The 22372-nt window shown below is 25.8% G+C and overlaps 7 protein-coding genes across 9 annotated transcripts; 3 read left to right on the top strand and 4 right to left on the bottom strand.

The window, feature by feature from the left end:
- Positions 1-96: 96 nt before the first annotated feature.
- On the top strand, positions 97-1111 carry OCT59_013519 (uncharacterized protein; the record flags this gene model as incomplete). Its single annotated transcript, XM_066141579.1, has 5 exons — positions 97-296; positions 413-527; positions 597-684; positions 973-1013; positions 1097-1111. 5 exons carry the CDS (start codon positions 97-99, stop codon positions 1109-1111), a joined length of 459 nt encoding a protein of 152 aa, XP_066001707.1.
- A 1121-nt stretch (positions 1112-2232) lies between these two features.
- On the top strand, positions 2233-3828 carry OCT59_013518 (uncharacterized protein). The gene is made up of 4 exons (XM_066141578.1): positions 2233-2840; positions 2915-3098; positions 3169-3380; positions 3466-3828. The coding sequence occupies exons 1-4, from the start codon at positions 2274-2276 to the stop codon at positions 3493-3495; spliced, it is 993 nt and encodes a 330-aa protein (XP_066001706.1). The 5' UTR covers positions 2233-2273; the 3' UTR covers positions 3496-3828.
- A 141-nt stretch (positions 3829-3969) lies between these two features.
- On the top strand, positions 3970-6219 carry OCT59_013517 (uncharacterized protein; the record flags this gene model as incomplete). Its single annotated transcript, XM_066141577.1, has 7 exons — positions 3970-4252; positions 4371-4537; positions 4610-4787; positions 4861-5075; positions 5371-5436; positions 5508-5575; positions 5841-6219. The coding sequence occupies 7 exons, from the start codon at positions 3970-3972 to the stop codon at positions 6217-6219; spliced, it is 1356 nt and encodes a 451-aa protein (XP_066001705.1).
- A 1015-nt stretch (positions 6220-7234) lies between these two features.
- OCT59_013516 (uncharacterized protein) lies at positions 7235-7459 on the bottom strand (the record flags this gene model as incomplete). Its single annotated transcript, XM_066141576.1, has 1 exon — positions 7235-7459. The coding sequence occupies one exon, from the start codon at positions 7457-7459 to the stop codon at positions 7235-7237; it is 225 nt and encodes a 74-aa protein (XP_066001704.1).
- Positions 7460-12058: 4599 nt separating this feature from the next.
- On the bottom strand, positions 12059-13687 carry OCT59_013515 (uncharacterized protein; the record flags this gene model as incomplete). The annotated part of the gene is made up of 11 exons (XM_066141575.1): positions 12059-12114; positions 12282-12333; positions 12406-12447; positions 12544-12561; positions 12633-12667; positions 12747-12781; positions 12861-12974; positions 13061-13092; positions 13417-13432; positions 13501-13539; positions 13641-13687. The coding sequence occupies 11 exons, from the start codon at positions 13685-13687 to the stop codon at positions 12059-12061; spliced, it is 486 nt and encodes a 161-aa protein (XP_066001703.1).
- Positions 13688-14798: 1111 nt separating this feature from the next.
- On the bottom strand, positions 14799-18777 carry OCT59_013514 (uncharacterized protein; the record flags this gene model as incomplete). Its single annotated transcript, XM_066141574.1, has 9 exons — positions 14799-15046; positions 15206-15665; positions 15741-16220; positions 16300-16731; positions 16818-17276; positions 17345-17463; positions 17680-17800; positions 17878-18381; positions 18490-18777. 9 exons carry the CDS (start codon positions 18775-18777, stop codon positions 14799-14801), a joined length of 3111 nt encoding a protein of 1036 aa, XP_066001702.1.
- Positions 18778-19003: 226 nt separating this feature from the next.
- Positions 19004-20719, bottom strand: OCT59_013513 (uncharacterized protein; the record flags this gene model as incomplete). Of its 3 annotated transcripts, none has more annotated exons than XM_066141572.1 (4): positions 19004-19173; positions 19360-19483; positions 19580-20080; positions 20168-20719. In XM_066141572.1, 4 exons carry the CDS (start codon positions 20717-20719, stop codon positions 19004-19006), a joined length of 1347 nt encoding a protein of 448 aa, XP_066001700.1. The 3 variants fall into 3 exon arrangements, with proteins under 3 accessions (XP_066001700.1, XP_066001701.1, XP_066001699.1); XM_066141573.1 differs by having other exon boundaries at positions 20168-20293; XM_066141571.1 differs by lacking the exons at positions 19004-19173; positions 19360-19483; positions 19580-20080 and having other exon boundaries at positions 20123-20719.
- Between the last annotated feature and the right edge of the window lie 1653 nt (positions 20720-22372).

The raw sequence follows: 22372 nt of genomic DNA, 5'->3' as shown, positions 1-22372 counted from the left end.
TTAATACAGTACAACATCCAGAAGTATGATCAAATTATACTGTTATAAAAAAAATCAAATTACAAAAAAGGAGATATTCTAGAATTTTCTAAATCCATGATTCATCCTTCGATGAACGTATCTAAAGCGAATACTTTTGAAGAAATTTTAAATACTTTAAAAAATGATATCCTTTTTATCCCATTTAAACATTCCGTTAAAAAAAAATTACAAAAGTTAAAATTTGATCTAAAAAATAAGAATTATATTCAATTCATTAATATATTCGAGAATATTGTTATGAAGCGGAAATCAATGTAGAAGAACAAAAGAAATTGTTACTAGAAAAATGACCTAAAGATTCTTTTCAATATTATTTTATTAATAATAATTTAGAGAAAATCAATTCATTAAATGATTTAATCAATCAAAGCTTTTTAGAACAAAAATCGATTCGTTTTGGTTCATGTGTTACTCTAAAGCATGTCGCAACTGGAAAATATTTTAGACGTTATGTACAATATAAAACGGGCTCTAAGAGAAGTATTGTATGTAATAATCTTTTTTACTTAGTTTTTTTATTTGGTTTAATACTAATACAATTATATTTGTTAAAGGTTTTCGCTAGCCAAGCTTTATCCAATTCAAATTCTTTATGGATCCTTGATCAAAACAATAATAGGAATCCGATTATTTATGGAAAAAGTGAAGTTTACTTAATGAAAAAAGGGGGGTTTCTATGAATATCTGATGAATCTAATAATTACAAATCCCCTTCAACTGGAAATTGGGAAGGTACAGTATACCTAATATATTTTTAAATCATTTAATAGAATTTTTATGTTAAATTATTTTTATTTTACAGTAAGTTATGATATAGAAAGTGATTTAACAAATAATAATGATACTTATATAAAATAGAAAGAAATAATAAATATACGTGATATGGAATATAACAACTATATATTACGTAGTCATGAATTACATATCAAGACGTTGTTGGGCATAAAGGAAGAGTTGACGAGCATGATAAGGTATAGTTTGTAATTAAATTGGCCATGTTCTTTTTATATCAAAAAATGATTCGAGTTATTAAAATGATTTTTTTTTATTTCAGTGGTGTATTGAATGATTTGAAAATGAATAACTTATTAGATAAATTTTTGTATATACCGTAATTTAGTAAAATATTATCAATACATATTTATTGTAAAAAAATCACGATAATTTAACTTTTTAATAATATACTATTATCAGATGTAAACACTATAGAATCTGAGTTTAAATCAATCAATCAATGATGTTTCACTTGATTTTACTATACTATTTCTCACTTCTATTCTTTTTTTTGCAAAGGCTGATACTAAAAGGGTAAGTAAGTTATGGAAACAACAAAATACCTTAAAAGACGTGACTAATGTTGTATGCAATAAACGATGCGGAGAGAATACATCATCGGTCCCGTCAAAAAAGAGAAAGTCCAATAATAGAGATACTATTTTGCAGCAAAGTCAAAAGGACAACTCTCTTCAGCAACAGGATTATATAGAGTTACCATGTAAGATTAATTAGTTTTAAATTGGTACTAGAGTTCCGCAAAATATCTCAAAAAAAAATACGATACGAATGAAATGGACCAGATCTGGATTGTATTCCAATTTTTTCGTTAGGACACCTAGCAAAATTTGGTTGAGAACTTTTCGGGTTGTCGGAAATTTTTACCGTAAAATCTGATTTATAAAAAAAATGGGACTATATCGGATTTTTAACAAAAAAAACCGATTTTTTTTTTCATTATGATATAACTAATAAGAATCGGTTTTTTTATTACAAAAAGATCCCAAGAAAGTCTAAAAATAGGTTTATATATTAACTTTTTTGACTATCTTTCGCTGATCAGCCGGTTCAAATGGGATAATCGATTCTTGCAAAAATTACCATTATTCGGCAAAGTCAAATCTTTGTCTAATCGTAAATCATTACTAATTGTACTAATTGAGGCCGAATTGACATTGATTTGGGCCGAATTTTATCAAGGCCGAATATTTCTTTTTTGACTAGTGTGAGGCATCTTTTTGATAAATGAAGAAAAGGAACCGAGAAAATTAAAGAAATTTGAAATTTTATATATCAACTGATTTGTCAGTTTGTCAGATGACCAATAAATTAACCAAAATACGGAAGATTTTCTCGGTGTAGTACAAATGATTTTATATAAATAGGTGGGAAAATGGAATATCGTCATTAAAAATTGAAAATCGTAACGTCCGTTTTATGGAGTGTGGTCTGAAAACATGGAACTTATAAAGTACGATGAAACCATACATCCAGAAGTATGGTTAAATACGATCAAATTATATTGTTATAAAAATCAAATTACAAAAAAAGAAGATATTATAGAATTTTGTAAATCCATGATTCATCCTTCGATTAACGTATCTAAAGCAAATACTTTTGAAGAAATTTTAAATACTTTAAAAAATGATATCTTTTTTATCTCATTTAAGCATTCCGTTAAAAAAAAATTACAAAAGTTAAAATTTGATCCAAAAAATAAGAATTATATTCAATTAATTAATATATTCAGAGAATATTGTTATGAAGCGGAAATTAATGTAGAAGAACAAAAGAAATTGTTACTAGAAAAATTATCTGAAGATTCTTTTCAATATTATTTTATTAATGATAATTTAGAGAAAATTAAATCATTAAATGATTTAATCATATATTTTAATCAAAGTTTTTTAGAACAACAAAAATTGATTCGTTTTGGTTCATGTATTACTCTAAAACATGTCGCAACTGGAAAATATTTAACCAGTTGTAATGTGCATTATAAAACGGGCTCTAAGAGATCTATTGTACGTAATAATCTTATTATACTTATTTTTTTTTTTAGTTTAATGTTTTTAATGTTAAAATTATATCGATTAAGGTTTTCGCTAGTCAAACTCTATCCAATCCGAATTCTTTATGGATCGTTTTAGACTATGACCAAAAAAATGAAAGCAATCCAATTATTTATGGAAAAAGCATAGTATATTTTTTAAATAAAGGTGTTAACGAAAACATAGTTATATCTAGGAATTACAAATCCCCTTCAACTGGAAATTGGGAAGGTACAGTACACCTAACATATTCAGTCATTTATTAGAATTATTATGTTAATTATTATTTTTTATATTACAGTAAGTTGTACTCGCGAAATATATGAGCATTTGATAGAAAGTGATTCAACAAATAACAATGATACTTATATAAAATCGAAAGAAACAATAAATATACGTGATATGGAATATAACAACTTTATATTACGTAGTCATGAATTTCCTTTTACTATTGGTAATGAAACATATCAAGAAGTTGTTGGGCATGAAGGAAGAGTTGACGGGAATGATAAGGTATAGTGCGTAATTAAAAATTGGCCATGTTCTTTTTTATATATAAAATAATTCCTTTAAATTAATAATTAATTTTTCATTATAGTGGTGTATTGAATTGTTTGAAAATGAATAACTTATCGGATAAATTTTTTGTATATAATTTAGTAAAATAATTTTCAATACACATTTATTGTAAGAAATCACAATAATTTAACCTTTTAAATGTGAATGATCGAATGATCGAATAATATTTATTATAATTTTTCAAATTATCTGAATATTTAATAATCAACATTAAAAGTCTTTAAAAAAATATTATTATTGAATTGTTAAAGAATCCGTTTCATATAATGAAATAGTTGTTATTGCAAATAAGATTAATTTTGAAAGGTAAAACGAATCATCCAATAAGTAGAGACGCGCAAACTCATCTCGTATAATGAATGATTAAAATTATACGTTATCGAGAAAGAAATAAATAAGAATATAATGTATGATTCGAGATTTTCAAAGATGATCTATTGACAATCATCTGATTGAGGCATCTTCTTTTGATATAAATAAGACGACAAATTTCCGGCATATCGTCATTTAAAATTGAATATCAATGGAACCTGTAGAGTACGATGAAACCATACACCCAGTAGTATGGTTAAATAAGATTAAATCATGTTGTTATAAAAATCAAATTACAAAAAAGGAAGATATTATGGAATTTTGTAAATCCATGATTCATCCTTCGATTGACGTTTCTAAATCAAGTACCTTTGACGAAATTTTAAATATTTTAAAAACTGATGCCCTTTTTGCTTTATTTAAATATTCCGTTGAAGAAAAATTACAAAATTTAAAATTTGATCCAAAAAATAAGGATCATGTTCAATTTATTAGTATATTTAGAAAATATTGTTATGAAGCAGAAATTAGTGATGTGGAAAACAGAAAGAATTATTACTAAAGAAATTATCTAAAGATTCTTTGGAATATTATTTTATTAATAATAATTAGAGAAAATTAAATCATTAAATGATTTAATCGTATATTTTAATCAAAGCTTTTTAAAACGACGAAAATTGATTCGTTCTGGTTCATGTATCTCTCTAAAACATGTCGCAACTGGAAAATATTTAACCAGTTGTAATATGCATTATAAAACGGGCTCTAAGGGATCTATTGTACGTAATAATCTTATTATACTTATTTTTTTTTAGTTTAATGTTTTTAATGTTAAAATTATATCGATTAAGGTTTTCGCTAGCCAAACTCTATCCAATCTTAATTCTTTATGGATCGTTTCAGATTTTGAAAATGAAAGCAATCCGATTGTTTATGGTAAAAACAAAGTATATTTTCTAAATAAAGGTGTTAACGAAAACATATTTATATCTGGGGATTACAAATCCCCTTCAACTGGAAATTGGGAAGGTACAGTACACCTAACATATTCAGTCATTTTATTAGAATTATTATGTTAATTAATTATTTTTTTATATTACAGTAAGTTGTACTCGCGAAATATATGAGCATTTGATAGAAAGTGATTCAACAAATAACAATGATACTTATTATATAAAATCGAAAGAAATAATAAATATACGTGATATGGAAACTAACAACTGTATATTACATAGTCATGAATTTCCTTTTACTATTGATAATGAAACATATCAAGAAGTTGTTGGGCATAAAGGAAGAGTTGACAGGAATGATAAGGTATAGTGCGTAATTTAAAATTGGCCATGTCCTTTTTTATATCAAAAAATGATAGAGTTATTAAAATGATTTTTCTATTTCAGTGGTGTATTTAATGATTTGAAAATAAATAACTTATTAGATAAATTTTTTGTATATACCGTAATTTAGTAAAATGTTATCAATACATATTTATTGTGATAATTTAACTTTTTAATAATACTATTATCAGATGTAAACACTATAGAGTGATGTTTCACTTGATTTTACTATCTGAGGTACTATTTCTCACTTCTATTCTTTTTTTTTTGCAAAGGCTGATACTAAAAGGGTAAGTAAGTTATGGAAACAACAAAATACCTTAAAAGACGTGACTAATGTTGTATGCAATAAACGATGCGGAGAGAATACAACATCATCGGTCCCGTTAAAAAAGAGAAAGTCCAATAATAGAGATACTATTTTGCAGCAAAGTCTAAAGGACAACTCTCTTCAGCAGCAGGATTATATAGAGTTACCCCGTAAGATTAATTAGTTTTAAATTGGTACCAGAGTTCCGCAAAATATCTCAAAAAAAATACGATACGAATGAAATGGACCAGATCTGGATTGTATTCCAATTTTTTCGTTAGGACACCTAGCAAAATTTTAAAAAAACCGATTTTTTTTTTTCATTATGATTATGATATAACTAATAAGAATCGGTTTTTTTATTACAAAAAGATCCCAAGAAAGTCTAAAAAAAGGTTTATATATTAACTTTTTTGACTATCTTTCACTGATCAGCGATTGGGTTATCAAGATTGGGGATACTATTATCGTTGTTACCGAGGCTAAAAGAGAGGATATTAATCAGGGAGTTGGTCAAAATGCAATCCAGCTACAAGCTTCGTCTCAGCGTAATAAAAAGAAACGCACATTCAATGAGGCTTTGCGTGAAGATATAATGTATGGTATCGTTTCGACAGGGGTAGACTGGGTCATAATTAAGTTAGTCAATACTGGCGAATGCAATGACAATGATAATGGGAATGTCGAGGTATTATTGAGTTCGCGAGCACCATTTACTTTTCCCATTAATGAGAGTGTGTTCGATAGAAGTCTTATGCTTGAAAACTCAAGAACTTATTTGGACAAATCAAGTGGGTGTTTGATCGCCAGATAGAATCGCAGGAATCATTGAAGCGGGTAAAAACAGAAGATAAATGAAATGGTTGTTCGAAAAAAGGAAATAACATTGTCGATTGTGAAAGGGACAAAAACGGGGGTTAAAACAAATTTTGCTAGTTCAGTACAGTAAATAGTCCTTCGCTAACGCTTCGGACAATGATATAATATGTGCGGTTTTTGTATTGAGAAATGAAGTGATTCGCAAATTTCGTGTTCCACAGAATAAATATTTCTTATTTTTATCTCTTTACAGACTTGACAGAGTTTATTTTTATCACTAATGAATAATTCGGTAGTGTGTTTATTTATATATTATAATATTAATGTATTAATGTATTATTTACCAATGTATTATTTATTGGTAAGATTATATGCAAGCATTGATCGCATGATAAATTTGTTATTATGTCGATATATTCAATCCAAATGACCAATAAGTAATTGTTATCGGTCATGTTGTAGATGATAACTGATTTACCACTAGGATTGCTATGTATATCATATGGCCGAAGGCCACATGATAGAGTAGCATCCTAGTGTAAATCAGTTATCATAAACATGACTGATAATAAAGTTATTGGATATGTATGACGTAAAGCAACTGAGACCTTTTTCGCGTATCTTATTTATTATTTTATAATAATGTGATCAAAATTTTGTATATCACTAATTATAAAGTGACCAAAATTTGTGTATCACTATTATAAAGTGATCAATAACATACATGAAAAATGTCCAGTGCTTACATAGAACATATACAATAATTAAGAATTAAAGCGCTGATACATAATAACAAATCATAATCAGATATACTAATTACTTATTTTTATTTCATTAATGAAATCGATTTGTTTTTTAAGCATTATTTATTACAACATTAAATCATTTGATCTTCAAATTATTATGTTTTGATTCGATGCAATAAACCTAATATTAGCTTCTAAAACTTGTGATTTATTTCTTTCGAATTTCTTCGACATCGATCTTATGTTGTGTTTTCGACAACGATCCTAAGTTTGGCATCGATCCTTTTTATTTGACTGCTCGTCATCGATCCTATATGTTCGACGTCGATCCTGTTGATTTGACTGCTCGACATCGATCCTTTTAGTTGTGTGTTCGACATCGATCCCATTTCCTGTCCCGGCATGATAAATTGCGACAGGAACAATTATATGCAAATTCATGTCCAGGGCATGACGACAGGAATATATTGCGAATTCCTGTCCCGCCATGCGAGATTTAATCAATGACGTAATGACGTAATTATTATTTGTTATGTAGGACAGAGTTTATTTTCGTTTTCACATCTCCCAATGGCGTATTGTTCTCTAATGAAAGGCAATTCTTTATGCGATAAATGCAGAACCAAATATCTTTCTGAAAAAAAGACATTGAGGTAATGTATATATGTGTAATATTTTAATATTTTGTTTATTAATATTATTTCATTTATTTATTCGCTAGTATATCAAGTATAAATATGACACAAATCGCGGTATTTAATATCAAAAAAAAAACCAAAATGAATAATGATAAATTGCTTGAAATATTCGATCAGAACCCGCTGGTAAAAGTTGAATTAAAGTAAGATTTATAAGTAAGTGAACTGAACTGATTTTTTTTAGAAATCTATCTATAATTACAATCTAACAACTAAAAGAATGTAATTGTTAGTTACTTTCTTTAACTCCTAGGATTATATAGTTATGTAATCGAACTATCGAGCTAAATTAATAAAATAAATAAAATAGATTTATTTATCATAAGAGAAATAATAAAATAATAAGGAGAAATTAAATTCTGTAATTAAATTGAATAATTAAAAGTCTTGATTCCAAATCTGTATAAAAGATATGCCTATTTCAACTAGATTTAGAATTTGAAAAATCATATTGAATAAAGTGAAAGAAATTTCATAGTTTGTTTTCGTTAATCATAGAAAAGAAAGAAAATGAAAATTTGTATAGATCTAACATCGCTAATTTATTAACTCTTCTATAAATATTCTCACCTATATAATACTTTTGGGCGAATAAATAAAATAAGCATCATTCATACTATCATTCATACAGTGTATCATTATACCGGTATGATCTCATAACTATTAAATAAATAATAATTTTTTTAATAGTACTAGAAGTAGTCACTGTTATTTGCCGCACCTACAAAAAATTCCTAAAATTCTAAGATCAATATAATAATAAAAAATTCGATTAATATTAAAAATAGTTATTTTATGCATTAATGTACCAACCTACTTTAATACATATTTTCAAATTTAAATTTATCTATTCTAGTATTAAAGTTACTAAAATAGTGAGAGAACATTTTGTACCTTCAAACTATGGATTACCTTCATTTATTGAGTGTAGGTTTGAAGTGGGTAAAGAGACTTCTGATAAAATTTTTTACACGATTTTATCGGTCATGGTCACTCTGTCTGTGTAATGTTCGTAATCACTTCGTATAACATTAAAACTTATAAATAAAGGAGGATAATGTTAAAAAAAATACTTAATATTCGTACGCTAATTTAAAAATGATTTTTGGATTAGCAGACGAGTATTCGGCGATTAGAAAATACAATTAAACTAGATTTTTAAACAAACACAATTTTAATCTACTGTTAGAGTATTATTTTCAAGTTGAAAGTTTTCATTATTATGATTATTATAATATGTATTATTTATTTAATAATCAATATTAATGCGTGAATACTTTTTGGTTTAAAAATAATTATTTTTAGGTTTAGAGTTTAACAAATCGATATAGATTAAAAAAAAATTAGAAAAAACAATTCTGAAAATACAATAATACAATTTAAAATTTTCATTACAATTTATTATTTATGAATAATAATAATGATCGTGAGAAGATGAGCGTAAAGAGGAGAAGTTATCTGAATTAAATTATAACTAGAAAGGATTTCATCGCCTACTAATCCTTTTGAGGAAATAATTCTTGCAATTTAATATTGTTTTCCGCAAACAATACAACTTCTTTTCATACTATCAATAATCAAATTAAAAATTACTAACAAAATATTGTTAATCGCTATATTTTATTCAGAAAAATCTTTAAAAATAAAAATAATATAAAATAATAAATTGTTGATTGTACTGTCAAATTGTAATTGAAATGCTAAGTATACATAAAAAATAGAAATATTGTTATTAACAACGATAATATAACAAAGAACCAAATTATGTAATAAGAAAATTCATCTTAAAATTAAACTCACATTATTGGAATTTATTATTAAGGATACACGATCATTGTGTTACTGTGAATTTTGTTTATATGCTATGCAAGATAATCATTCCAAATTACCAAAAAGAGGCATCGAGCGATGGTTTAAAGAAATATAATAAAATTCCAGAATAATACTACGCTAAATTATATAATTCAGATAATCAAACTCTTTGATCCAAATTCTTTGCGTAGATGACTTATCCTATGATCTTGATTATCTGTTTTTAATAATGCTAAAAGAACGTTAAATAAAATTAATTTTTTAATAATAGAATTTTATTTTGATCAAATTTTCGATTTTCCAGTTATTGCTTCTGGTTTTACAACTTTTGCTTACTTAATTTACGCATTAATATATAAACTTATAATTGATAATTCAAGCCAAAAAAATTCTATTACGATTCAAATAGATTACTATAATTTAGGACCTTATAATGATTGGAATAAGAATATAATTTATGAATCATTATTATGGCTGATTTCTGATCAAACTAAAAAATTATACGAAGGCATATTCATTCTTAATGTATTGCCAAATTTAAACAATAAAAATAAAAAATATAATTCCTGACTCAAGTATATCACCAATAAATAATCAAGAAATAACAGTTGAATTTAAAGGAAATAAATTTAACATCAAATATAAAATCCAGAAAATAGTAAAAGCACGAATAATAAAAATAACGATAATTATTATCCATGCATATCGATTATAAACAACGAGAAGCCATCAATATACTTATCTACTTTAGAAAAATCTGAAACAATTGTTGATGATGTTTCGACACTGTTAAATAATATTACCAAAAATTATTTAGAATTTCAAAGAAAGACCAATGGTCGCTTTAGATATGAAAACAATCAAACAGGCTGGCAACAAATACAGAAAATTAACATCTTGCAGAGGACTTGATAGTATCGTTTTAGACGAAGAACAATAATTATTATTGAAAAAGGAATTGGATACTTTTTTAAATAACAAAAATTTTTATGAAAAATTGACATGCCTTATAGACGGGGTATTCTTTTATATGGAAAACCGGGAACTGGATAAACAAGCTTAATAAATGCAATTTCATCTTTTTTATCTCGTAACATTTATCATTTAATAAAGAACGATAGCGAGTTAAGTGCGATGTTTAGCGCAGTACCGTCAAATCAATTAATTGTACTTAAAGATGTTGATGCACAATCAACTGTCCTTCATAACAGAAATGTAAAAACAAACATTTTAGTTTATCGGCATTTTTAGCATGTTTGGATGGACATATAATTTCGGAGGGTAATATAATTATAATGACAACTAATCATATTGATTTCCTCGATCCTGCATGCATACGACCGGGTCGCATGGACGTTCATCTTGAACTTGGTTATTGTACTCATTATCAATTAAATAAAATGTTTAACCTCGTTTTTGATTCTGGATTATCTGAAAATGTATTAAAAACTATCAATGAAAATTTATTACCTTGCGAAGTAATGACTTTATTGTCATTATATCATAAAGATCAAGATCAACTGATCAAGTTGTTATTAATAAGCTTAATGAACTAGCAAAAAAAATATAAAACTAAGAATGAAAATACTGAGAATAATAGATAATATTAGTGTAACAAATAAAAAAAGAAAAAGATCCGCTAAACCATAGTTTATGAGAAAAACAATAAAAATAAATAAATGTATAATTAAATGAATAATACGATAAGCATTATTTAAAGCATTAATTTTTTTAAAAAATAGTATTGTTTTTATTACTTAGTTTTTTTTTAAAAAAAATTGTTTTTTGCACAATTATTTTCATCTTTAATTTTGAATAATAAAATTTCAATCAATTTTATTGCCAAATGAAATTTTATTATTAGAAATATTAGAAATTTAATAAATTATACAAGTTACAAACATGCTACAACTTTAAAAATTGTGTGTAAACGCTGTAACACACTTATACAACATGTGATTCAAATGACATTAATTTACGACTCGAAATTATTGTTTCAAATTATCCGATAAAATCTGTAAAGTTTAATGAAGAAATAATTATTTATTTATTTCAGTAATTCATTTTCATTGCAAGGCGAGAATTGTTTTATATTCTTCACTTCACAAGAACTAATGGTAGATTTCCAACATATTCAGATTTGTATTAATCAAATACTTAAATTTGATAAAAGGAATTTAATAAATATTGGATTACTTCGATGAAGAAATGTCAATGAATACAATAAAATATTATAGGTTAAGTCTAGAATTTAACGGATTATCGTATGATGGTCACTATTGTGAAAGTATAGCACGTGCTTTAAAGATTATAAATATGCAAGGATTAATTTAAATAAATTATTGTGGTTATTAGAATTGAATGGAAAGTGGAAGAGTGTTAATAATCGCTTTATTAGTTGAAATTTTACACAATTTTTAGAAATATTGAACGTATTGTTAAGAACGGTTAGATTAAAATATTTAGATACTATTTATCTGTTATTAGAAAAAACTACAAAGCGTTAAGGACACAAATAAATCTGATAATATAATAATTTTCATAACATATCTGATACAGTAAAATAATAATTTTAGAGTTAAGGAAAATTAATTGCCAAAGGACCTTCAATACACATCAATTTCATTTGATCAGCTCCAATTTAAAAATGCAAATATTAGCGTTAGAGTCTATTTATTGATTTATTTCACAAATAAATAAATTACTGCATTCTTGCCTTCAAGACAGATCATTAGGGCCAGATGGCAAGATGTTTAATACAGTTTCCTTAAAAAGAAACGAAAAAAAAAATTCAAACCTACTTCTCTGCGTGAAGAGCTGTAGAGCTGTAACAGCGGGCCAATGGACTAAAGCCTAAAAAGAGAAGGATGGATTAGTGAAGGAAACGAAATGAAATGAAGAAAAAAATTTTTTCAAAACACTTACATTTCCGAAAAGAGCCAAAAGAGCCGTAAAAAGAATTAAGATCTATAAGTAAATAAAAAAAAAATCATAATTTTGAGATGAATGAAAGAAGCTAAACATCAAATCAGAGCAGTCATAAACAACACACTGATGAGAAACCTCCAAAAGACCGAAAATCTAAAAGAAAGGGACGAAATTAGTAAAGAAGAACGAAAGAAACGAAGAAAAGGAAAAAAAATTACAAGCACCTCCCTTTCTGTGGAGAACTGCAAGAACTGAAAACCTAAAAGAATGACGGACGAAATTAGAAATTATAACGGAAAGGAAACTAAAAAAAAGAAAAATCCGAAAAAAAATCACACCTGTCTTCCTGTGAACAATCACAAAGAAACGAAACCTGAAAGTAAGAAGAGAAGACATAAGAGTTGGAAAGGAAGTAAAGAAAAAAATCGAAAAAAAATGAAAAAAAAACTTGCCTTCGTGTGAAGAACCGCAATCCTAAAAGAAAGAAGGCGAACAAAATTAAAAAAAGGAAACCGAAAAAAAAGAAACTTCGACCTTTCCGTGAAGTGTCGCAAAGAAATGAAAACCTAAAGAAGAAAGAAGAGAAGACATTTGAATATGAGAAAAGAAAACCAAGGAAACAACAAAAAATAGAAAACGAAAAAGCACTAACCTTCCTATCAAGAACCTCAAAGAACCGGAAACCTAAAACCAGAAAGAAAGCAAACGGAATTAGAAAAAGGAGACCAAAAAAAACTAAAAACGAAAAGAAATACTTAACTACTTACCTTTCCGTAACCAATGTTGCGTAACGGGAAGAAGTTGGGATGTAGATAAGGATAGATATTAATAAACGATCAAAGCATTGCAATTTTGTTTAATAATCATGCAAAAAAATATTCGATTGTACAATTATTAGAGATTGTACATGAACAAAGAAATTACATTCTTTATTTGTAATAAGATATAATTACATATTAGTTAATAATAAAATTATTATAGAAGCAATAATAGTTATTTATATTAAACCGCAAAGAACCAAGACCTAAAAGATAGGAGCGCACGACATTAGCAAAGGAGGACGAGAAAGAATAAGAAAAGAAACGAAAATACCTTAAATGAAAAAGGACGGAATTAGTAAAGGAAACGAAACTTACTTTCGTAAAGTTGGATAATAAAAACTTTAGCGAAGTAAGTTGGGTAAAAAAAAAAAATTTTTTTTATTTTTTTAAGATTTTTTTCATCGGTTCTACCGGTTCCCGGTTTGGTTCCCAGTTCGGATTATTACAGCTGTTTTCATAAAGACCTGGGACAAACTACCGATCCGCCGATCCGCCGATCCGGTATTTTTAGATGGGCACGTGATCCTGATAAATTTATTTTGTCCCAGGTCTTATGAAAACAGCTGTAAAAAAAACTGAATCGAACCAGAACCGAACCGAACATTTCAGATTAAAATTATTTAGAACCGAACCGTATTTTTGACCCAGATCCGGTTCGGTTTTCGGGTTAAACCGGAACCGTTCGGAGCTTTAGCTGGTTGCAATCTTATTTAAGAAAGAATTTTGATAAACTTGGGTGAAATGATAAATATCAACTTGCAAATGCTGTAAATTGTTTGCCAGTTTAAAGAAATTATCCATTGTGATTTGGTAATATAACAAATTTATTTAGTAATTTTTTTTTTATTTGACTTTGTTTATATCAAGCAATTAACAATATAATAATATACTGTATACATGTCATTACTTATAGCATGCACAAAATGTACCAAATGTACTTGTATTTCAAGATAAAATAAAGTTAGCAGATTTTGGTTTGTCAAAGAAAATAAATAATATATATAGTAATTTAACAGATATGTTTGGCGGTGTTATCTCTTAGTATGTTGATCTAAGATATTAAAAGTAAGAGCTAATTATACAATTTAAATCCAAAGACTGATGTCTATAGTATTGGAGTTCTCCGTCTTTTGGCAAATTTTAAGTGGTTATAGACCCTTTTATGCTGAAGAAGTAGAATATGATGCAAATCTAATTATGGACATTAAAGAAGGATAACGAGAAAAAGTTATCAAAAATATTCCTATTGAATATAGTAAATAATATAAAGGCAAAAATTATGCAATCTTAAATTCAATTATTATTTAATTTTTAGAATGTTGGAAGATGATCCAAATAAATGTCCTATTATCATACGATTCATGGGGTAATTTACCTATTTCTTTCATTTTATCGTTATGTACTTATGGAAATTAATAATTCAATAAACAGAAAGAAGTATTTTATTTATTATATTTATTTTTATAATAAAGATAAGAACAGAAGTATAAAATATTTTATTTATCTTATGAGTTTAATGAAAGTATACTGTAAGTATTACGTGCTGATCAATTGAATTGACTAAGCCTTTTAAATATGCTTAACATCAATTGAATTTTGGGGTTCATAAATCGGCTGTGATATGGAAAAGTCGAGATTAAGTACTCGAGAAATATAAATAGCTTGTGGATGCTGATTTCTTTTAATAAATGCTTCTATTTCTTTATATTTATCTGCTTCCTTAAATTGCCCTTCAATTTCATATTGTTGTTGTTCTTTAAATAATTTAAACGATTCTTGTATTTCAATAGCATTTGGTCTATTATCTGGATTTGCATCTAAACATTTTTCCATCAAGTCAATATAACATCTTGGTGCTTCTTGCTCTTTTATTTTAGGTCTAATTCCATCCTCACATATATCTAATGCTAGATATAGATCATGTGCACGATCTGAAAAAGGTTGTTTTCCAGTTGCTATTACATACATGATCATACCAAAACTATATATATCAGCTGCTTGAGTATAAGGGTTAGATCTTAATACTTCAGGAGCCATATAAGGCATAACACCGCACAATTTTGATTCATCTGTTTTACCAACTTCTTCACATAAACTACATAGTCCCATATCTGAAATACGTATATTACATTCTGTATTATATCTATAAAAAGAAGTAAAAGTATCCTTAAATAATATATTTCCTGGATGAAAATCACGATGAACCATTTGATTTTGATGAATTTTACCAAGACTATAAATAATACTTGATAATACTTCTATTTTATATGACCACTCAAAGTTTTTAAAATTTATATTTATCCAATGAATAAGATCTCCACCTTCTGCATATTCGAAAACAATAATATATTCTTTTGTATCAGGATTCTGAGATATTCCATATATTCTAAGAATACCTGATGAAAAAAAACTACTTTCAATTGAATACGCTTTGATCTACAGTATATATTAAAACAAGAAATTATTATATTAAAAGTTCAGTTTAAAATCAAATTTAAATTTGAAACATACCTCATTTAAAAATTCATTAGTGATATTTTGAGAATTATATATACATTTTAAAGCAACTGTTACCTTTTCATCTTCTGATTCTGTTGAATATATAATATCATTATTATTTGCAATTGTTTTTGTTGGCCGCTTCCATATTGCTGAATATACTTTAGCAAAACCACCTTCTCCTATTTCCTCAATATCACTAAATTGATCATATGGTATCCATTCAAATATTATATCACTTGATCGATTAATTTTTAATCGTAATTCTCGAATAAGATTATCAATTTTTTCATTTTCAGTCCAATTTGTAAATTTTTCTATTTCATTTATTCTACATGATTTACACCATTCATCTTCTATATCTACGTATTGTTTATTACATTCTATACAATATTTATTCTCAAAAACCATGATATAATCTTTTGTATCTGAATTTTGAGATATTCCATAAATTTTATTATCTTTTGTATTATTATCAATATATTTCATAATCTAAATTAATAAAAAAAAGAAATTAATACTAAAAAAAAAAATTACACTAAATTTAATATATAAATCCATAAACTTATACCTTGTCCTTATCAATCATATCTTGTAAATATTTTAAAGCAACCTTTTTATATTTGTTTCTTGAGAATTTCCTTTTATGTATATCATATTGTAATGGTCCATTCTTCCATAATGCTATACTCAAATCATTTCTTATTTCTTTAATATTATAAAATTGATCGTATGCTATCCATTCAAATATTACATCACTTGAATTATTAATTTTTAATTGTATTTCTTGAATAAATTTATCAATTTGCTCACTTTTACTGATCAAATTTGGTTTTACATAATTTATTTGACATGATTTCCATTTTTGATCTGATATATTTTCATGTTGATAACCACATATTGTACAAAAACTAGCTTGGAGAACCATAATATAATCTTTCGTATTTGGATTTTGAGATATTCCATATACTTTAAAATTATTATCAATTATATTAGTTTTAACCTATATTAATTAAAACAAGAAATGATAATTAATATTTACATTTTTTTAAAAAAAAAAGTTTTTTGAATTAAATTAAAATTTCTTACCTTAATTAGAAACTCATCAATCATATTTTGTGAGTTATTTAAAGATTTTAAAGTAATTCTTGTTGGTATTCTCGTTGAAATTACTGATGAAACCTTCTTTATTGCAAAATATATTGCCGAATATATTTTGTCAAAATCATCATTACCAATTTTTTCTATTTCTTTAACATCATAAAATTCGTTATATGGTATCCATTGAAATAATAAATCGTATGAAATATTATTAAAATTTAATTGTACATTTTGAATGAAATCATTAATTTGTTCATTTTCACTGACCCAATTTGGCATATTTAATTTTAAATAATGTATTTGACATGATTTACACCTTTTATAATTTAAATTTGTACATTCTTTACCACATTTTTCACAATATCCATCCTGAAAAACCATAATATAATCATTTGTATCCGGATCTTGAGATATACCACATAAAATTCCAGTGTGTGTTTTATTAACCTAGTAGTAAAATAAAATATTAACTAATGTATAATATTAAAAAAATTTAAATAGAAATTTCATTATACTTTATAAAAAAATTCATCAATCGTATTTTGTGAGTTACATATACGATTTAAAATAACCTTTTTATTTGATTCTCTTGTAAATTCCATTTTATAAGATAATGGACCATCCTTCCATATTGCTAAATATGTTGTATAAATTTCATCTTGATTTAATTCTTTAACATTATCAAACTGACTATATGGTATCCATTCAATTATATTATAACTTTCTAATTGTATTTCTTGAATAAATTTATCAATTACTTCATTTTCACTAGTCCAATTTTTGTAATTTTCTTTTAAATAATCTGTTCGACAATAACCACAGCATTCATCTTTTCTTAAATATTTTCTACCACAATTTTCACAAAATCCATTTTGAATAACTAGAATATAATCTTTTGTATTTGGATGTTGAGATATCCCATATATTTTAAGAGTGACATTATTATCTTCATTAACAGAATAATTTGCAATCTATTTAAAAATATATATGTATATGTTAGATAATAATAGATTTTGCAATTATTAAATTAAAAATATTGATTCCATACCTCTGTTGTTAATTCTTTCGCATCTTGTACATTTTGCACTAATAAATTATGCAAGTACTTTAAAACAACCTTTTTATTTGATTCTCTTATCAATTCCTTTTGAAATCTATTATAATTTAATGGACCATCTTTCCATATTGCTACTTCATCTGATGAATAAATATTTACATTATCTAAATTATTAGTGCTTTTCTTTATTTGTTTAATATCATTAAATTGATCATATGGTATCCATTCAAATACTATATTGACCATTCTTAATTGTATTCCTTGAATAAGATAATCAATAATTTTATTTTTACTAGTCCAATTCATAAAATTTAATTTTAAATCTTCTATTTGACATGATTTACACCATTCATTAATTATATCTGGATATTGTTTTCCACATTTTTCACAATATATAGTTTCAAGAATCATAATATAATCTTTTGTCTTCGGATCTTGAGATATTCCATATATTCCGAAATTATTATTGAATTGATTCATTGAATATAATTCAACCTAATATGATATGAAAAAAAATAGTATTACTATATACTATATACAGTATATTTACTTTATTGTACATACGATATATACTACATTATTCAATTATATAAATTACGTTACCTCATTTAGAAATTCATCAATCATATATTGTGAGTTATGTAAACATTTTAAAATAACTTTTATCAATGCTTTTCTATTATCATTATAATACAATACATCCAATTCAAATATTGCTGAATATAATGTATTAAAATCATTTTTACTTATTACTTTAATATCATAAAAATTATTATATGATATCCATCGAAATAATGAACCAAATAATAAAATATTACCAAATTTTAATTGAATTTCTTGAATATAATTATCAATCTTTTCATTTCCACTCGTCCATTTTATAAAATTCATTTTTAAATATGTTTTTTGACATGGGTTACACCATTTATCTATCACATTCATATATTTTTCATTACATTTTTCACAATATTCATCTTGAAAAACTATAAAATAATCTTTTGTATTCGGATTTTGAGTTATTCCATATATATTTATAAAATTAACCTATTTAAAAAAAATGTATACCCTTTATTATATACAAATAAAAAGCAATTACTGTAAATGCAATATATAATTTTCATACCTTGCTCAAAAATTCATTGATAATATTTTGTGTGTCAGACAAGTATTTTAAAGTAACCTTTTCATTTGAATCTCTTATTATATTCTTATCCTTAGAATCATAATAGCTTAATGGTCCATCTTTCCATGTTGCTGAATATGATAATACTTTATCATCATTTTTTTCTTTAATATTATAAAATTCATTATATGGTATCCATTGAAATGACGAATCACGGGAAATAATATCATCAAAATTTAATTGAATTTCTTGAATGAAATTATCAATATCTTCATTTCCACTTGTCCAATTTATAAAATTCATTTTTAGATCATTTTTATAACATGATTTACACCAATTAAGTATTATACCTGAATATTCTTCATCACATCTTTCACAATAATCACCTTGAAATACTATAACATAATCTTTTGTATATGGATTTTGAGATATTCCAAGAGTTCCATTAATTCTATTTATTGGATATGTTTTAACCTTTGTATTAAGATATAAAAACTTTCATTATTAATTATTTATATAAAAAAAAAAAGAAAGTATTTAGATATTTATTTAAAAAAATTTGTACTATACCTTTTCCAAAATTTTATTAATCTTATCATGTGAATTATAATAACATTTTAAAGTAACATTCTTATTTGATTTTCTTGTCCCTTTCACGCTTTTTAAATCATAATGTAACGGACCATCTTTCCATATTGCTGAATAAATTGTCATAAAATGACCTTTACCTACTTCCTTAATATTAATGAATCGATTATATGGTATCCATTCAAATATTGTATCACATGATTTAATAATTTTCAATTGTATTTCTTGAGTAAATTCACTAATTAATTCGTCAATTTCTTCATCACCACTAGTCCAACTTGTAGAATTTATTTTAATATCATACATTTGGCATAATATACACCATTCATCCTCCATATTTTCGTATCTTTTACCATATTTCTCATCTTGATATTCTTGCATGATCATGATATACTCATTTGTATTTGGATCTTGAGATATTCCATATATTTTCAAATGAAGTTCGTTTTTGTTGTTTTCGTTCATCATCACATACAATATAACCTATTAAATATATATATATATATATATACAATAAAATATATATTAAAAAAAAGGATGTAAAGCTTTAAAAAAAACTTTGTGCAATACCTTATTCAAAAATTCATTAATCATATTTTTGGAGTTATGAAAATATTTTAAAGTAACCATTTCATTTGATTTTCTTGTCCCTTTCATATTCTCAAAATTATAACGTAATGGACCATCACTCCACATTGCTGAGTAAGTTATAATAAAATGATTTTTTTTATTTAATTCTTTAATATTATTGAATTGATTGTATGATATATATTCAAATGTAATCATATCATCATTATAAAAAGATGTAGTATTTAAAAAATTTTCTTGAATAAATTTTGAAATTATTTCATTATCACATGACAAATTTTTATAAACTTTATTCATTTTCATCAGTTGACATATTTCACACCATTTATATTTCGTAATTACCAATTCACATTTTTCACATGGTTTTTCTAATTCGTCATTTTTGACATTTTCATAGGAAGAAATAACATCTTTAATAGTGCTTTGAGAGTATTGTAACGTTTCAGAAATTTTTTGGATACTTGTTCCGCACTTCCAAGCTCCAAGAATTTCTCCTTGTTGAAAAATTGTAAGTTCTTCTTGTTCAGTAGACATAATGAACGATCCAAAAAAAAAGTCAGGAATGTATAACGCAGTATTATTAACAAATTATCAAATAGTTTCAAGGAAAAAAAGAAAATTTGATTAAAATAAAATTAATCATATACTGACAAAACCAATTTCAAAATTTTTTCATTTATGACCCAATCCGTGTATGATCGTCAGAAAAGTATATAAATTCGGGAGAGATCAACAAATTATGATGTAGCACCAAGCCACATGCAAAAGATCAGCTCGGTGCTGACAAAATGCCATCCGGCGCTGATAAAGATCAGCACCGAGCTGACAATTTGTCAGAAAATTGTCAGCGTTGAGTCAGGACAGATCGACGGCAGAGTCCGATCTTTTTTTAGTTCAACACAGGGTTGACAAAATTTGTCAGCACTCAGCAGGTTTTTAAGTTTGCGTAGTTCGAAAAAAAAATTTTTTAGTTTTTAGTTTTTAATTCGTGGAGAATTTTTTTTTTTTCAAAATAAAATTTTTTGGTAGAGAATTTTTTTTTAATAAAAAAGATTTTTTTTTTGATAAAAATTTCGTTAGATAATTTTTTTATTGATAGGGAATTTCTTTTAATAGAGGAGTTTTTTTTTATAGTAATGACAAGGTGGACGATGAAATATTTTATTTTGAGCAAGCGCAAAAAATCAAATAAAAAAACAAGTTATTATGTGCAATGTTAAGATGCTACCGATATTTGATGTTCTTAATACTAATACTTTTACCTGATCTTGAATGTGATAACACGCTTAACATATTATTATAATACCGTAAGTATTCCTCTATCAGTAACTCAAATAAAAAAACAAGTTGATTTTCTTGTGCAGAAATATTTTATTTTTATTTTTATTTCACACAAAGTCGTAGAACAAATTATAAAAATCTTTTAAAAAAAAAGCCGTAAATAATTCTAATACTAACGACCAAATCGCGACCTTACGGAGAGGTGTGCTCCGGTGAAATCCATTCAATCTGTCATCCGATCTGATCAAAAAATGAATCATCTGGATTAAGAATGAACAGATCCATTGGATAACATCAGATTGATCTGTCAGATAAATTTGGGAAATTTGGGAAATTCTGGAAAATCGTAATTCAAATTTAGAGGGGTATTTAAACATATTTATTACTATATGTTTAATAGGATCCAGATTTTTGAAAAAATAGAAGGGGGAGGGGTACGTTAAACAAATAATTAAATTGGAGCGGCCTTAAGATTATTAGTATAGACACATTAGTACACATCAAATTTAATTGGTTAGCTTTAAAAATGATCATGTGATTTTTCTAAAAATGGGATTAAAAATTAAAATAAATTGCATTGTACTAAGTACTACGGTAAGTACACCCGCTAGTACAGTATACTAGTACAATACTAATACTAATTTTTTAGTACATATATACTACCACAACCCTGCATATAGAAGGTTCAGACATGTTAAAATCAGAACTTGATTGTTTATTAGTTACTAAATTTCAGATGGCTTTTTACTACTTAAATTGAATTAATTATCGCACATGCAGCATATGAATATGTAAAGAATAACTATTTGTGTTCAACTGTTTACAAAAATATAATTTCAATTTCAAATCCTTTTATTTTTAAGGGAAAAGTATTTCATTTTTTAACAACAATATATGCTGGATTAG

Source organism: Rhizophagus irregularis, chromosome 21 (genome assembly GCF_026210795.1).
Source record: "Rhizophagus irregularis chromosome 21, complete sequence".
Classification (NCBI taxonomy): domain Eukaryota; kingdom Fungi; phylum Glomeromycota; class Glomeromycetes; order Glomerales; family Glomeraceae; genus Rhizophagus; species Rhizophagus irregularis.
Note: the sequence above shows the minus strand (reverse complement) of the source record. Positions and strands in the feature narration are given on the sequence as shown.

What these genes read in the sequence shown, in the direction of transcription:
- OCT59_013518 (XM_066141578.1), top strand. Translation starts at nt 2,274, where the DNA reads ATGGAACTTATAAAGTACGATGAAACCATACATCCAGAAGTATGGTTA. An exon ending in TTCAACTGGAAATTGGGAAG is followed by an intron (nt 3,099 to 3,168) that starts GTACAGTACACC and finishes TTTATATTACAG; the next exon opens with TAAGTTGTACTCGCGAAATA. An exon ending in GAGTTGACGGGAATGATAAG is followed by an intron (nt 3,381 to 3,465) that starts GTATAGTGCGTA and finishes TTTTCATTATAG; the next exon opens with TGGTGTATTGAATTGTTTGA.